At 31.8% G+C, this 18,050-nt stretch overlaps 1 protein-coding gene across 1 annotated transcript; it reads right to left on the bottom strand.

Moving 5' to 3' along the window:
- Nucleotides 1-8,445: 8,445 nt before the first annotated feature.
- Nucleotides 8,446-17,811, bottom strand: LOC113557097. The gene is given in 5 exon segments (XM_026962406.1): nucleotides 8,446-9,807; nucleotides 13,500-13,715; nucleotides 13,718-14,679; nucleotides 17,219-17,689; nucleotides 17,768-17,811. Coding segments are annotated over 4 exon segments (1,659 nt in total). The 5' UTR covers nucleotides 17,278-17,689; nucleotides 17,768-17,811; the 3' UTR covers nucleotides 8,446-9,385.
- Between the last annotated feature and the right edge of the window lie 239 nt (nucleotides 17,812-18,050).

Genomic DNA, 18,050 nt, shown 5'->3' with positions numbered 1-18,050 from the left:
TGATACAAGAGTAGAATGATTGGAAGTGAAGTAACGAAAAAGGGAAACAGAAAGATAATGATAGAAACACGTTAGAAAAAAGATTTCTTGGCGGTTTTACTTGCCACTATTCTATAACAAAATAGAGAAGAAAAAAAAGAAAAAAAACCCTAGGGCTCGCAGATTTTTTCCTTGTTTATGGCAACTGGCAAAACTCCAAAAACTCTTAACATCCCGATTCAATTCGATGTTTTTAATACATTTCCCTCATTCATTGGTCACGGAAAATTGTACTTTGCGAAATTGTCTATGTTTAGTACTAAAACTTTTGTACCTGAAACTTTTCCACTCGATATCATCAAATTTTTATTGAATCATGAACGAAGACCATTTACTGGAAAACAAAGTTTATACTAACAATTTTACTTTTGTTTTTCTATTATTTTATTATTTCAAATATATTTTAACGGAAAACAAAATATCGTATGATCAAGTATATTCTACAATAAAAATAAAAATAAAACTAATCGATAAAATTGCTCTGCTCTGCTGTATAATAGGTTAAATTCATAATAATTATAAAAAAAATAATTGATTTCAAAAATAAATTATAAACAAAATGATTGAAACCCTTTAAAATTATAATTGACAACGAATAAATATAAATGCAATTACCTACGTAATTGATAAATAAATTACCTGGAGAAAAAATGTCCATAGCATTGTATTTTTTTAATCATAAATGCATAGAACTCATTCTTATTTAAAATATCTACTCCAACCAATTTTTTCAGTGAGACTGTTTTTGGTAATTTAAATTGGACTACAATACGAATCTTTTTTTTAGAATCAGAAGTGTAATTTGCATATTCTAATGGTTGTTTTTTGCAGTCGTAATGAAACCACGTAAAAATCTCATACTTTTTTCATTCGTGCATTGAATAAGTAAGAAACCTCTCAACAGACAAGGAAAGGTGCCTAAATTTAACTATGCCCATACACTTCAAATTTCTTATCTTTCGTGATGAAAGAAGTAAGCTTTTTCTTCTATTTATTCTTAAATAAGTAAATGCTGTCAGTGTTTTATAGTTATTGTCTCTAATATTAATGTGCACTTCTTTTCTAAAGGATTGTATAAAATCCCTTCTTTTTTTTCAACGAGTAGAGTTCTTTTGGAGAAATTTACAAAAAAAAATCCAACTGTTTTCTCCATCATTTACAAGCTAACGACCTATAAGGTATTTATCTGAATGTAATTTGTCATCAGAATCATTCAAATGCACATCTATTGAATGATACATATAAATTATATAATAATATAAAATAATGTAAAAATAAATAATAACTTTTTTAAATACTGACATTTCAATAATCAGTTTAGTATTTAATACAAACATTTTTGGTAATCCTTTTTCTTCAGAAGACTCATATATATATATAATCTACAATATTTATTTGGAATAAATATTTTAAAATTGTGTTAAGCATAAGTACTTATGCTATTTTATAATATTTAAAAAAATGTATAAGGTTTACAAAATATGTATAACAACATTATTGTATTAAAAAATAAATTGAACAAAGTAATAAGACATTTTTAAAACATGTCTTGAATATTTATTAGTTAGATATAATCTTATAAGCTGATAATAATAATAATTGAATACTAGTAAATAATAACATTAAACAACTAATACAATGTTATTAGTTTAAAATAAATCTATTAAATTTAGTTCTCTAAATTTAACTCGCAATTGTTTATATCCTATTTAAATTAGCTAGTAGGTCTTTAACTACAAGATAAATAAATTTTTAAATAATAATATTAAAATATGACCGTAGAAAAAATTAATACAATACACATTATTATAGTAGTTTTTGATGTATATGATATAAGTAGTGTTTTATTTTAGTTATTAAAATTATCACACATATTTAATAGTCATATGACAAACTGTAAATGTATTTAAAACTATATTATGTAAAATGTGTATTGCATTTTTATCGAATAGTAGAAAGGGTTTTTTTTCCTAATATATGCATTTAAAATAATATTTAATTTAATGTTGTTTTTTTTTTTATTATTATTGCATTCGAATTAAAATAAACGAATATCGTTTAACTTTTTTAATCATTACACCAATATGATATAATGGCCTCACTGTCCTCAATGATTTATATTCATTAAAATTATATTCTATACTAAATATGTATTTACAGGTTGCAATATACAAATACTACTTATATTCTAGCCCATAATACGAGTAATTGTATGCTCGTATTTATAATTATTTATCACGTGACTTATCTATATGTCAAAATATTGAACCTTGTTCATTTTTGTCATCGAACATAATAATTATTTGATAGTGATATAAATAATATAAATTTAATTACATACCTGCAACTTCCTACAAAATATTTTTAACACATTATTGATAATAATAAAATAATGTAAATCTTTTTTAACTCTACAGCAAAACAATAAAATATTTTGTATAAAAACGAATACTAATAAGTGAATAAGATCTACTTTCAATACAAATAAACTTATGTTATCTTAATATAAAAATAGTTTTGTAAAAATTTACATTTTTAATGATTAAATAACTCAAATAATTGAATATGTAGTAAATTTAAAAATATGAACATTATAAATAATAATTTTACATAATATAATATTGTTATATTAAAGTATTTAAAAATTTTAAAATAAACGTGTCACTTATTGGCTTAACATTAATAATAATGTCTATCTTTGGAAATGAGTAATTACTACATTATCAATTATCAATAAATATGTTTAGGTACGAAAAGTTTGAACTTCGAATACCTAGTTGCTGTATATTAACATGACATGTGGATGTGGTAAATATATATAATTTATTTAATATTTGTGGTTATAAAAATTTTTAAATATCTATAATTTGTCAAACAGTGATATCGACTACCCGGGATTTCTAGAAAATCTCAAATTAACGGTTTTTGTATTTTTTTGTTGTTTATATTACATATTATGCAAACCGTTAAAAGTTTTAACGTTTAAAGTTTTAAAAACGGGATATTTATAATTTAATTTCATCATAATAGTATTTTTAAATGTAGTTAAAATAATATTTTTTTTTTTATATTATAGTTTTTAGACTCTTCGTATTTATACGTGTTATCATTTCATAAACGTAGCTATTATTGAAAATGTTTCAGAACTTCAGACTTCTTGATTATTTTTAAAATGACTGATACTCTTGTTGGCATGTTTAGCATACTGCAGAAGTGAAACGAGAAGGATTTTTAAGAAAAGTTTAAAATATTTAAATTTTAAAAACATTTTTGATTTCCATTAATCGTACAATATATTATAATATTTTACAATAAAATTGTATTTAATTAAGTTTTATTCTATTTTTAATTATTAACAATATTAAAATATTTATTATATTGTTTATTAAATTTGAAAATTATTAATTCATTGTATAATAAAAATAATTCAATATAATATTTTGTATACATAACAAATACTAAATAAATTCTGAATTTTCATCAAATATATTCTTATCTTAATTTTTAACGTTTGAAATAATTATAAAATGTATATTGTATAATATTTATAGTATTTAATATATACTATAAATACACAACTTGTTGAAACTTTGTTAGAATTTATTGATTCTTCAAAACTAATAAGTCAATTACAGTTATCTCCAATTATTAATTTTATTCAACTTAATTGTTGACTTCTCGTATACACCTATATGTTATTACAAGTATAAAATAACATGGCAAACAATAACAATTGAAATCTATCATTATCTACCGATTTCTTTTATTCCAATACCGATCACCCCAAATAGACAATAAAATAGATTACATAATATAAAACAAATTTGTTGATTGAATAATATATAACCAACTAACGGATAAACAAACACCGGCGTATAATGTATTATGTTTAAACCAGTTGTCGCTGGCTATATTATAATTATAACTTATAAGTAATAACTATTACCTACCTTATACGTATATAATTATATTATAACGTTTTATTATTTATATAATATTGACATACAAAATACGCAAATTTTTATATGAATGTGATTCTATACTTATTATATTTATTCTTTATTAAAATTAATACATTTTATCAAATGGTGTAAAAGTAACATTTAAAATAAATAATATTAATGTAAAATTATTATAAAGATAAGTAGGTTTCAACTTTTAAGTGTATTCGCTTAGAAACCAATAACCAAAATTATTTATAGGTTATTAAATTGTATGAAAGTTACACAAATGGCAAGGAAAATACATAATGATGAGCATAGATCGTCGTGCACATAAAATTAATGTTAGATGACTATCAGCATATCCAGATGATTATAATATAATGACCAAATTAATAGATATTCAATGATCTCCGGCTAATGAATTTAAAATCATATGTATTATGATTATCCATATTAACCTATGTGAAAATGTTATTATAATACATAATTTTTGTAATTTCATATAGTTTGATAAAAATTACTATACATTTCTAAAAAAAAAAATCTGAAATTATTATTAGTAATATGAATTATTTATATTTCATTAATCAAGGTGTCAATTATTAAATATTTCACTTTATATCAGTTTATAAACCTACAAACATTAGACTTGTGTTTTTTTCTCATACAACGCTGTACATGTGACTGAACAGAATACAAGCATGTACTAGAAAATACGTATTTTTAATGAAGAAAAAAATGTTTCTTTTCAAAACAAAGCAAAAAAAGAATCCTAGATACATTATTATCCACCAAAAATATAATACATACCCAAGCGAACACCATATGAATTAAAACGTCATTCGGCAGTCACCGTATACGTTTCTCTTGCATACCACTAGTTCGCTTGCCCTATGACGGGAGTGGTCTGACTAAAATTTCACAACGGCCATCAAATTATCGCTTTCGTATAAGTTGATGTATTACATTCACGAAATTAAGACGGGCATAACAATCGAACCGACACTAATTAAACTTTAAAAGTTTCATGGTAACTTTTGTTAATCAACTATGTATTAGTACAACGTTTGTGCACTAAAGATACAAAACATATAATATTTGGTATGATATACATTTTTAAGAATAAATTCTGATCGGAAGATGTATTGATTTTAACATTGGCAAATGTATTTTTTTTTATCATCATCACCTTTTGGCACAATAAAAATTTGATTTTCAACATCGATGAGCAAAAAGCAAAAAAATGTCCAGTATTTTTAACAATATTAAATAAAACCCAAAAAATTTGGCTATACTATTCTTTTTACTCAAAACTATTATAGATTGGATATAGTGTTCAACATATTTTGATATTTTTGTGTTAACTGTAGTTATTTAAAGTTTTTAACTTTTCTTATAATTTATAGATGATAAAATATTTATCTATAGTTAAAAATGCTTGAATATCTTTTAGAAAATCCTATACTTTTTCTAACATATAATTTAAACTGAATACAGATTGTTTAAGAAATTTAAAGTTACATTTTTAACAAAATTTGTCAAAAACACAAAGATATTGAAATTATTTCGTAATTAAAAATGTATTTATATAAAATATTAAATGTGATTAGCGAATGATTAAATATTTAATAAAAAAAAAAGTTTCCTTATAAGTTTTTATTTTTTATAGAAACCTAAAACTTTAAAATATACAATTGCACACATTTTTTTTATGTACAATTCAAATTCAAATGACTCAGAAATTGGATACTAAATGAATGTTGGTTATTTTGCTGTAATTTAAAAATATTATTCGAAGGCAATTCAAACATTCAATACTGTATACATAATCATATTATTATTATTCACAATATGGTTTTAAAAATATTTATGGTATGTTTAAGCAAGCTAATACCTATTAAATCTATTCATATTATTCTACGTTACATCGACATTAACTTTTAAGTTAAAATTTATAACTTATAACTTATAAATGCTTTCGTAGGTAATAATATTAAGTGGCTCTAATTAAAGTGTGCTTATTATAACATTTTCAATTATTAAAATATTAAATATTTTATTAAATTAGATGGATTTTATATTTGTTGAGTTATTTTAGTTGTACAGTCTTGAACTCTAGTAGCAACAGCTGATTGCTTAGTTCAATATATTAGACTATTTCAAATTATTGATTATTGATGTGAAAATTACTATCGGTAAATGGTTAGCTATGTCATTGCAAAATTCACATCCAATCTAATATAGGCATATAATATAAAATACATGCTATGTAATTATAACTAGGATGAAAATTAATTATGGAAACGTAGACAGGATGATTACGATTCATGATATGTATTAAACAAAGGTGAAGCTATCTATATTAATTTACAAATTAATAATTATAGTCTACGTAGTTCGAATATTATATCATCTATTATAAATCAATTTTTATACAAATTACAAATTATTAAATAATAATAATAATAATTAATATGATTTTAATACCATGTGATCTTCTTACAATGACTGCAACTTAAAAGCAGCCATAACTTATGTTGACTTTGCCAAAACACTCAATAAAATATTTATCACAAATATTATTCCAAAAACTACAGATATTTGGATTTGATAATCCTTTGCTATAGCGCTTTCGTTATTTTCTTCTAAGTTTTATTAAAATAACTTTGTATTTAATATTCACTGACCTATTAATGGTTTATACCAAAATGTAATTAATTTTTTTAATTTATTCTCGCTCAATGACAGACTTGCGTTTATGCACTTTCGATTTTAACATAAATAACTTAATATTAGATACCATCAAGTACCCTGAACTTCTATGTCTTATCCACTTCTAAGTAAATATTTTCATCACAAGATACCCAATTAATGATAAATTAATTAATATGCTCCAATAAAAATTACATTTGAACTATCCTAGGTACTAATTTTTTAACGATTATGGTAGTAAATTTAATCTTGATTATTCTGGGTAGTATTTAATCATACTAAGAAAAATAATTAGTTTTATAATATAATACTTACTGTAATATAATCTCAGTATTATCAATAGCTTCTTTTGATGTATTTTCTATATTGTTTTTGATATGATATTACCTAAATTATATTGAACATGACGTTCTAATGTTAGCACTTAGGTACTCCATTATATGCATACAATTATATATATTATTAAAATACAGAAAATAAATAAAATTTCATTAATAAATAATAAATAGAAGACGGGTAAAAAAAATATTTGTTTGGTAACAATTGTATACTTAACGAGATAATTTTCAGAGTATAAGTGTATATTGTAATAATATAATAAATATTGTTAGTTGTTTTATTGTTTACATCGATTTAGATATTAATTCCAATCCAATTATAAGCTTTTTATGAAAATAATCCAATATATGTGTATAATTTGTTTAATACTATTATTTTTTCAAAAGTATTATCTGTTGGTTTATTATTTAAATTAAAAAAAAAAATCAACATTGATCAGTCTATTGATAATTATTTAATTTGGGTCATTCGTCGACGAATCCTTGCATTAGCAAATCCTCCGGCATGACCCGACATACATTATTTACTTGATAGTTCTTTTTAAGCGTGCTAAAGTTACAAGTATTTCGAATATTAACCGTTCGGGTGTAATAAGTGGAGTCGTTAAAGGACGGCTTGAAAATCGAGCAGATTTGACTGGAAAACGAATTCGGCTACCCGTAAAGCGAAATATAGGCACAGCGACGAGTGTTGTTGATAGGCAAGTCGAATATCTGACTAAAAACGTCGACCGGTATCACAAAATAGAACAAATTTTATATCCATATCGTTATACGTGTCTATTAAATGTTAAATACCATACCCATTGACGCCATGAGCCGAAGGACGTCGTATTATAACTCCGCGGTGCAATATACCCGTCTTTAACATGATCAACCGTTTAGTTTATATTACAATATATACAAATTCGTAATATGGAAAATGTGATACGAATTTAAATCACAAATAAACCGATGTGTATATTATAATATCATAATATATTTTTATTTTTATGCATTATATTTAAATCAGAGTCTTATGAAACTGTGATGCATATTTTTATTACTAGACAGATAGTAATTTTCATAATTATTGTATTTATATGATTGTATAGCTAATCTGATACTGTAACGTTGCACTGAGTGGGTACTAGGACTCCTATTCTATAGGACTACGTGTATAATGACTGACTGAATTGATAAAAAAAAAAAACAACATACGATAATTACACGACACGAGAAAATATTAACTGTGTACATATTATTTCATCGACGGTTGACTTACCGGCGTTAAAAGAACAACAGATCGTTTTGCAGTAATCAAAATATATTTCAGTACAAATAAAAAAACCACGCATGACCATATATCATAATAACTAAAATACTTACAATTTTTCGAATAATTAAAAAAAAAAAAAAAGTAAGATCAACAAAACATGATTATCGTTATCGATAACAAATTACTATTTTTGACTAGTTTCGACATGTTATAAATATTATAAATAATAATAACGACAACAATATTATAAAGTAAAATAAGATAATTTACGCTATATAGGAGTGAGTATGAATAGTAGAGTATAATAAAATATGGATATACGATAACGATATAACTATAATATTGTTATATTTGTTAATGATTGTGTGTTATCCGTATATGTACAAGTTACAACGACGTAAGTCCCACGTGTACGACGCACCACTTCGGCACGCGCGACAGCGTTTGAATCACACGGAAACCTGGCGGACGCGCACTCGCCAACAAATCGGAACCAGATGTGCGTGTATCGATTTCGATCAAAGTCAGCGGCATAATGTTATACAATATCTGAACGTACGACGACAGTGGTGACGGGCACACAAAGGGACGAGTGGTTTTCTCTCGTCCTGACAAGCTAAACTAATCTCGAGCAGTTCTCAGTCGGTGACGCCGTTTGAATTTTTTGCAACGCGAGTGCCGCCGACTCGTAATAATAATAATATGTACAACGGTATATGTGTTTCGTGTATGATGTGTACGGCGCGGGTATGTCGAGTTGAAGGGTACCAATCATATTATTGAACGTGATTGGTATAAAAACAAAAACCGGAAAGTTACAAATCGGAAATAGTATTTGTCATGCGTACCAATAATTTACATGATAATAATAATAATATGCACATTACACACACACACACGATATGTTCTATTACCGGCGTCATACGGTTTTTGTAATGTATTTCGACTTGTATGTGCGTCGGTCGGTCATCGAAGCGTTTGCAAATCTTGTCGGCAGACCGATACTACGAAGCGGAAAAAGCAAACGCGTCAGAGTACACCGGCCACCCGCCGCCCAAAAGCGCCGACGTCGGACTTCGCGCGTTGTTCACCGATCAGTCGACCGTCACGGTGATCCTGGTGAACGTCTGCCGGACGCTGAATTCGACGCGGTCCGGAAAACCGGCGGCCAGCGACCGCTGCCAGTCGACGTCGGCCGGCTGATCGTCCAGGTGGTCTTGGAACGACAGCCGCTCGAACGTCAGCCGAAACGCGCGGAGCTGGTCCAGGCGGCCGGCGGACGCGGCCGCGGCCACGTAACCGGCGTTCAGCGGCAGCGTCAGGTCCAGGTCGCGGAGCCGCTCGCAGCCGGCGAGCATGTCCGTCACGCCGGCCGCCGTCGTCTTGTCGCAGTCGGTCAGGTCCAGCCGGAGATTGCGCAGCTGCGTCATCTCGCCGATCCGGCGCAGCACGTCGTCCGTCACGTAGGGACAATCGGCCAGGCCCAGCGACTGCAGTCCGGTGGCGCTCACGAGACCTGGGGAACCAACGAAATAAAAAACGATTTATTAATATATATATATCGTAATGGCAGTCGACAATATCTTATTGTGATATATTTCGTGACATAAAATATAATACATTATCGTCGTCATCGTCATCGTCGGCACTTCACCTGACGGGACGGCCCGTTTAGGGACACTTTGAAATCGAGTTTCCCCGTTAAAAAAAAATACGTAAAGGCTACTGATGAATGATTAAAATGGAAAATATTTAAGATTATTTTTTTTTTCTTTGTTTCATTAGATAAATGCGTGTTTTTCATAATTATTGTACCAAGCCGCATAATCTATAAACAGTCCATTCGACAGGTTTTTGGGTGTAAAGGTAATGACGCCGGTCGCCGGTTTAGTGAAACTGTACGCTGACCGTTTCGACCATGTCATGGGTATTGCGGAGAGGGCCGGGGAGTATTAGCCACCGTTTATAGACTGCAGCAGTATTAAAACTGCCGTCAGCCGCATCATCATTCGTCACGTAACTGTTGTTGTACGCATTACGTTGCACCTACACCTTTAAGTTTTACTCCGCGTCCCGTACTATTTTATAAGTTATATTATAATATGCGATTATATAGACCATCTGCAAAAAAATATTGCGAAAAAAAAAATTAAACTAGGTATTAAGGTAATATATTAGATCGGTTTAATTAAATAACATTATTCGGTGATTTGGTTTTAGTAGGTTCAAATTTTCCCCGACACCTTTACCTGCGAATCGCCACTTCGTCAAAGTGATTTTTCAAATAGTAAAAGCGTGGAGAGTATTCTCGTCCCCGGACATTTGTAGAAACGACAAAAGATGGCTCTATCTAGAAGCCGACGATAAGTTAAAATTGACTTTATCACACTTTATTTTACCATTACACAATAACGTCTACGCAACAGCTTCAGTAACTGCACTATCACACTGGAATCTAATGACTAGAGATAGATAGTGTGAGCGAGTTTGACAAGAATTCAATTACTTTATCGACATCGTTCGTGTGATATATCGGGGATGGTGTCGATTATTGGGGTAATTTGAAAGGGAAGGTGGAGTTTGTCTACCAAAAAATTATTCAAAACTCCCCCAAATCCCACTAATAAAATGATACATTTTTTTTTTGTTTCTATTAATTGACTCATTTTATAAAAAAAACTTAATTAGTCCTCTCAAAAATGCAATTAAATCTTCGACTATTTTAAACGTTTGAGAGTTTTCTGAAATATTTTGAATTTGTTTTATAATATTATTTTTTTCTGGCGAAAAATAACACGGAACGTCTCGTATTATCATTACTGTGGTTGTGAAATCATGACAGTATATCGTGATATAGCCAGACTTGCTCAAGGTTCAAAGTATTATAATCTTAAGTTCTGAGAAAAATCTCTAAATACGCCGTTGTTAAAACGTGTCCATCATTAAAAATATTCGTACCCAGACACATTGATATTGCGTGTTTTAAACGTTGATTAAACCGATCAATTTTAATGTGAAAAAATATTCACAAGATAAATATTACATATTATAGTTATTTGTTTAATTAAAATTAATTAACATATTTTAAGGTATGAGAAGAAGATACACACATTAGTTATTATCTATTATTTTTATTTTTGCAACACATTTTTGAGTCGATTGGAAAATTCACAACTAAATGAATCGACATTTCGTGTATAATCCGTGTATATGTTTTCAGATACTTGCATCTTCAAATTATAAATTTACAAGAACAATTTTGATATATCATAAAACGAATTATATTATATGTTTTGGACTCGGATAATTACATGTTTGAACCCACCCTTAAACCCCATTGATTCGTAACAATATCGAAAACAAATTATTAGCTGTGAGATTAAGAATAATACTATGATAAATATTATAGAATTGTATAAGACATTTTATAAAAAATAAAAAATAAAAAATCGTCGTCTTCAGCATCCGAAGACAATAATATCAATATCATACAGGACTTGAATACAATTGCATAAGATAAACTCCATATATCATACGTTATATTATACTAGTGCATCAAAAATCGATTCTTATTGTTCGGGGCGAATATGTACGATATTATATTATATAGATTACAGACGCCTATTGTATTTCCTATGGTACACGTGAAAAGAATATGGACGGACGACTACCGCCTGTGCAATTTTAAAGATTCCTTTGAAGTCAGAATATAAAAACATCTTTCGCGTAAGTATACACAATATATTCGACCTATATAATACACAAGGATGCACTCGTAACGTGCTCGCACGGTTCCGGGTTTGTTAAAATCGATTTGTGATGGCCTTTATTCAATTGTGTAGGTTTTGTTTTTTTTTTTTTGTTTTTATGCAATTCCAAACACCCACCGTAAATAGATTCTTCTGCGAATACAATTCTATGGCCCGTAAACACCTATTCTGACTTTTTATTAAACTGTATTCAACTATGGTTGCAGCAAACCGTCGTGTGGCGGTACGGGAACCAACGACGGGTTCGAAATAAACATTGACGTATTATTAAAATGTTACAATTATTATTGGTATAGAAATTGCGCATAAAAAAAAACGAAAAAAACATTTTTCTGAATAAAAATTTCGTGAAAAGCCGCATGCTATATTGATACTGAGAAATAATATTATTTATGGATTCGCTCGACGTTTGTCGTGCAGTCCTCGTGAATTTGCTTAAAGTATTTTACTTTCATGGTGTTGCAGTATACATGATTTTTTTGGTATGGTGATGTAAATAATAATAATATATTGATATTATTATTATACAAGTTGCATAACAACGCATGACTAACGAATTCGAATGTTTGGGTGTTCACGCCTAACATAATTTGAAAATATCGTTATATTAATTTATGAACGGTAATAGGTGATAATAATAATCATTATCCAGAAAGTTGGACGATCGGGGTAAAAACATTGGTCGTGAAAATTGTGAACACTAATAACTATTGTTCAAAAAACGTAGTATCATAAAACGAATAAATCCTCCGATTTTTTCAGAATCCAAATGTATTTAAATTGATTTATTCCGTTTTGTTTTCGGACGGATATGGATTATGAGTTAAAACGCAATTAACAAAATTTAAATATTAATAACCATTTCGCTTGGACGGCGCGCCTCTGGTGTTTATTTGAATAGTAAATTCGAAAAATTAACGTGGGTTTAATATCAATCTACCGGGGTTCTCTCGTACGGCGTCGCGTAATAATATTTGTGATAAAAAATCTGATGAAAAAAAAAACGTTTCGTGTTATGGCAGAGTATCATATAATTCGTAGTATTTATTTCGTGTCATCAATTCGCGCGAATCGTTTTCGAGTATTCTCAGTCGACGTCTGTCGAAATCGCTTGCACACGAGCACGCGTCTAGTGCAGTGCCCACCCGACGTCATATCATTATATTTATACCGCCTGTAGGCGGGTAAGAATTTGGACTGCGGTCGGTAAACTTCGAGATGTGCCGATCGTTTAGACTTTCGAGCTAATCAACCTTACCGGTATAATATTATTGACACGTACATTATTATACGGTAATATTTATATGACGATTATACTGTGTCTGACGACGACGACTTGTGACGATTTGTGAGCTGGGGGGGGAGGGAGGGGCACAGAAATCAAAATCAAAAGTAGAACTATTATCGATCGGAAACGTATAACTGTTGTCGGACTTACCACTGAGCAGACCGTCGGACGTGACGTTCGACAGGCCTTCGACGTCGAGGTGTTGGAGTGACGGCATCCCGGCCACAGCCACGAACCCGTCGTCGTTCACTTGCCGGGCGGCCTTCATGGTCAACCGGCGCAACCGGCGGCACGCGGGCACCAACCGCTTGTACGCGGCCGGGCCCAGTCCGGAACAGTCGGCCGCGGTGAGCGCGAGCAGGTCTTCGGCGTCTCGGCGGCGACGGCGGCCGAGGCGTCCGCGGCGTTGGCCGCGTCGTCCCAGTCGGCCGCGCTCCCGCACCGGGACACCGGGTAGACGGCGTACGCGTGCGGCGCCGGCCGGCGGATCGTCACCCTGAACTCGGACAGCAGACCTGCGCACGTGCGCTCGACGGCGTCCATGAGCTCGACCACCCGGCGGTCGTCGGCCCGGTCGTGCGAGCACCTGAGCACCGGCGGCCGGCGGTCGAGGTCGTCGTCCACGCCACTGTCGCTGCCGTCGCCGCTTTGGCCGTCGTCGTCGTCGTTTTCGCCGTTGTTTCCGTTTAGGTCGTCAGCGTCGTCGCGGGCCTCGAGCATGGCAGACACCGCGTCGGCCACGTCATCGGCCGTCATCACCACGTTGCTGAAGCACACCCGCCGGGCGCGGACTTCGGACAACAAGCGGCGCAGACTTTCGACCGGCAGGTTGGCGTACTGCACGTCTCGGCCGTAACCCACGTGCAACACTTCCAACGCAGACGATCGGCTGCCACGACATTTATCGCTGTCGTCACATTCACCGTCGCTACATGCACTGCCAACGCAGTCGTCGTCGTCGTCGTCGTCGTCGTCGCCGCTATGTTCACCGCCTTCGTTACCGTTTTCTTCGTTACGTTCGCCGTCGTCACTGCTGCGTTCGTCGAACCGTCTCAGTTGTCTGGGCACGTCGCGGTCGAAGTCATACACGTCCACCAGGTACAGTGACGTTACGTTCCGCACGTCGTACGTCCGCGTCACGGTGGCCGCTGTGTCCTGACCACCGCGCACTAGCAGTGCGCCTTCCGACGCGTACATGTGGTGCTGGGCCACTCGGTACAATCGATCGGTGGTCGCCGACGCCTGTAGCAGATCATCCGTGGACTGCTTCCGGAATATGAATCGGATCATTTCCGGTGGCAGGCGGTCGAAAACGCATTTCGGACACGATCTGTGGACACGAAAGATAACCGATTACTATACTTATTATAATATTAATAATAACAGGTATGGTTATAACGATGACGATGATGATTAATAATATGTCCACGCCATACTCATTATAGCGGTAAAATTTCAGTCAAAATTATTATTTTTATTTTTCAAATTATGTATTTCCGGTATTTAACACTGACGTGTAATTATTTATTTTCACTGGTGGGCGGTGAGCGAATTTCAAATTTACGTTAAGTTCAAAATGTGTTTATATCAGCCTATAAGCTTTTATTTCTGTCAAGGATAATTATTCTTGTATATATGTAACCTCTACTTCGGTCATTTTAAAAGTTAACGACTTGAATTTTGCATTCATTTCAAGTACCTACGTAATATAGTTTGATTATTATCAACGTTCTTTTTTTTCATTCTAAAGTCGATACACGTACGCACATTTGTGTTTCAGTGTGTATTTTCGAAGGAAATTGATAATATTTTATATTATACAGTTTTGAAACAGATCTAATTGTCTCGCAATTTTCAAAACTTTTAAATTGTTTAGTAAATGTGAATGTTTATAATATTTTCGATTTTGAACATGATTTGTTAAAAGTACCACGTATATTTAACACTTACATTGACGCTATGTTTAAAAATGTATTTTTGTTAAATGTACAATCATTACGGGGCGTTATCCAAAACTTATAAATTCGCAGCTGTGAACATCTCAATAACTATTGTATGAGGACAAAAATAGCAATTTATTTTTAAGTTATAAAATAAAGCCGATACTGTCAAGAACAGTTTTTTTTACGCGGAACGTTGTCAAAACGTTTCACAAATCTCTTTGTAATATGACATTCGAGATTGGATTTTAACTGTTAAGAGTTTTAAACTTTTTTATACATCAACTTTAAAGAATAAAGGAGACAATTTTTCACTCAATTTGGTACCAATAAACTTCCAGGGACTACAATAAACTTTTAGTAATTCCCGGTACTCCTTTTCGATTTTTATAAGTTCGAAAATACGTATACGTAAAAAGAAAAACAATAAGTCATAATATACGTAGGACAGTGATGAATTGCTTAAGTACAAATGTGCGTGGTAAATACACTAATAAATATGGGACGAGTCGCTCAAATTCATATTAAAGCGACTATATGAGTTATAGATGTTTCGGTTACCTGCAACAATCAACCTTAAACAGTACTATGTACAGTGTTTCGAAGATTATCACTTTTAAATTCACATGTAATGTATATTAAATTTAATTTATAAGTTTAAGATGTTGATTAAAAGAACTATTCGATGACGTATTATGACTACAATCATTGTATTCTAAAGTTATTATCGTGTCTACGGACTTTGATGTGCTACAACGTAAAGAATAGGCGTAGAGATTATGTCGATTTTCATTCAACAACTCGTGAAAACCGTTATCCCCGAATCGAGCTTTATATCCCATTGCTAGCGTGGCGGAATCTCAAAAGTTTTTTAGAAAGGATTCAAATGATGCTCTTTTTTAGCACTTCAACGTTTTCTCCTTACGTAATGCTGGAGAGGATATGTTATGAGGACTTCACTTTTCTAGTGGATATACCCGTATTATATTTATTTTTTACGAGTATGTGGACACTGCAGATTCACGCTCATTTCATTTTTTTTTTTTTTTTTTTTTTTTTTTAATTTCAGGCCCTTTCTGACTACTTTATCGTTTCGTTTAACCCTTTAATCCTTGAAGTAATTTTTTTATCACTCTGATTCTTTTCATGATGACCTGGGGATTCTTTTATAACAAGATATGATATAAAAATTAGACGAAAGTCGATTTTACATTTCACTGATGTGCGATATTCGGAATTTTTGGTTTTTATTATAAGCTAAAAATATTGTAAGACATGGTCTAGCTAATAATATCTAATTAACAATGCTTACACAACGCGGTGAGTAAAATACAATAACATTATATGATCAGTCATATTATTGGATGACTACACAGTAACAATGTGTAAGTTTATAAACTTATCACATATTCAGATTAATGATTTATTGAAGGTTAGTGTAACAATTATTATTATTTCATCAAAGTCGATAACATTGGTTCACAGTTCTATGTCTGATTTATGGTATACATATACACACATGAATAATGTACGTGGCAATACCACACGAATATTTAAAGGCAATCGAAACGGTATTCAAAAAACAAATAATTTATGTCAGTAAAATGTCGGCTCCAATCGGATAGTATAATATCACTTGACCACAACGTATCGGTATAAACACGTTGACACACACAACAGTCTTTTAAAGTTGACATGTATTATATAACGTCAAATAAAATAAAACCCTAAATAAAGACAAAAAACTATCTGAAACTGTAATTGAATATTCGATTGGATGAATAACAAAAAATTGAATGATTGAATAAAACGTGCGGTGGATGATAAGATATACCATTTTTTTATTTAGTTTTCAAACAAATAACAATCTGAATATCTAGTCTTTTACGTTGTGAAAAAATGCGTTGATGAAATGTTAGGTACACTCACGATTCCGTATCGTCCATATTTTGCGCTGGAGTCTGCTGGACCTCACTGTTGACCGTCATGTGCTGGAGTCGACAACAAAGTATTACTATAGAAGTCTGTGTGGACTATGGCGAGGTTATGTGTGTATATGGTGAGCTTATAGTATAATATTTTAAAATTTAAATACATATACTATTGCACACATTGAATACAAAAATACGAACGACCGTACTCGAAATCGGATTGAACGGAAACGTGAAACGCGACCAATCGAAAATTAAACCGAAATACACGGACTGAATGAACGAGGACTGGTCGTTTGTGCGGCAGCAACAGCATATGCGAGACACGGACAGTGTTGCGAAGTAGGTCTATAATATGTTGAACACATAACCACAGTGTGCGCATTGAATGACCGGTCTGTTTCCGTATCTTATATATACGTTGGCCTGTCCGCCCGTCCGTCCGCCACCGCCACCAGTGACGCGTTATCTGAGCGAAATAGTTCAGTGAAAACAATATAATAATAATATCAATATCAATAATAATAATAATAATAATAATTCATACCTACGCAGATATACGTAACGTGGATCGTCCTATGGAATCGGAAATCGTATGGAAGGGCGCGGCGATAGATGCCGAACGAGAAAACCACTTTCGGATGTTGTGTTATTCATGCCTACATATTATATAGTATACCGAACGCGAAAATGTGTAATGTGATTTTCGCGTTAACCTTTGCCGTTTGTCGAGTGTTGATACTATATTAATAATTAAAAAATATACACATTTATTCGACATACCAAAATGATTTGATTTTAACGTCGTGGGCGCATATCTAATGCTTAAA

Source organism: Rhopalosiphum maidis, chromosome 1 (genome assembly GCF_003676215.2).
Source record: "Rhopalosiphum maidis isolate BTI-1 chromosome 1, ASM367621v3, whole genome shotgun sequence".
NCBI classification, from domain to species: Eukaryota; Metazoa; Arthropoda; class Insecta; order Hemiptera; family Aphididae; genus Rhopalosiphum; species Rhopalosiphum maidis.
This window is presented reverse-complemented; position numbering and strand designations above follow the sequence as displayed.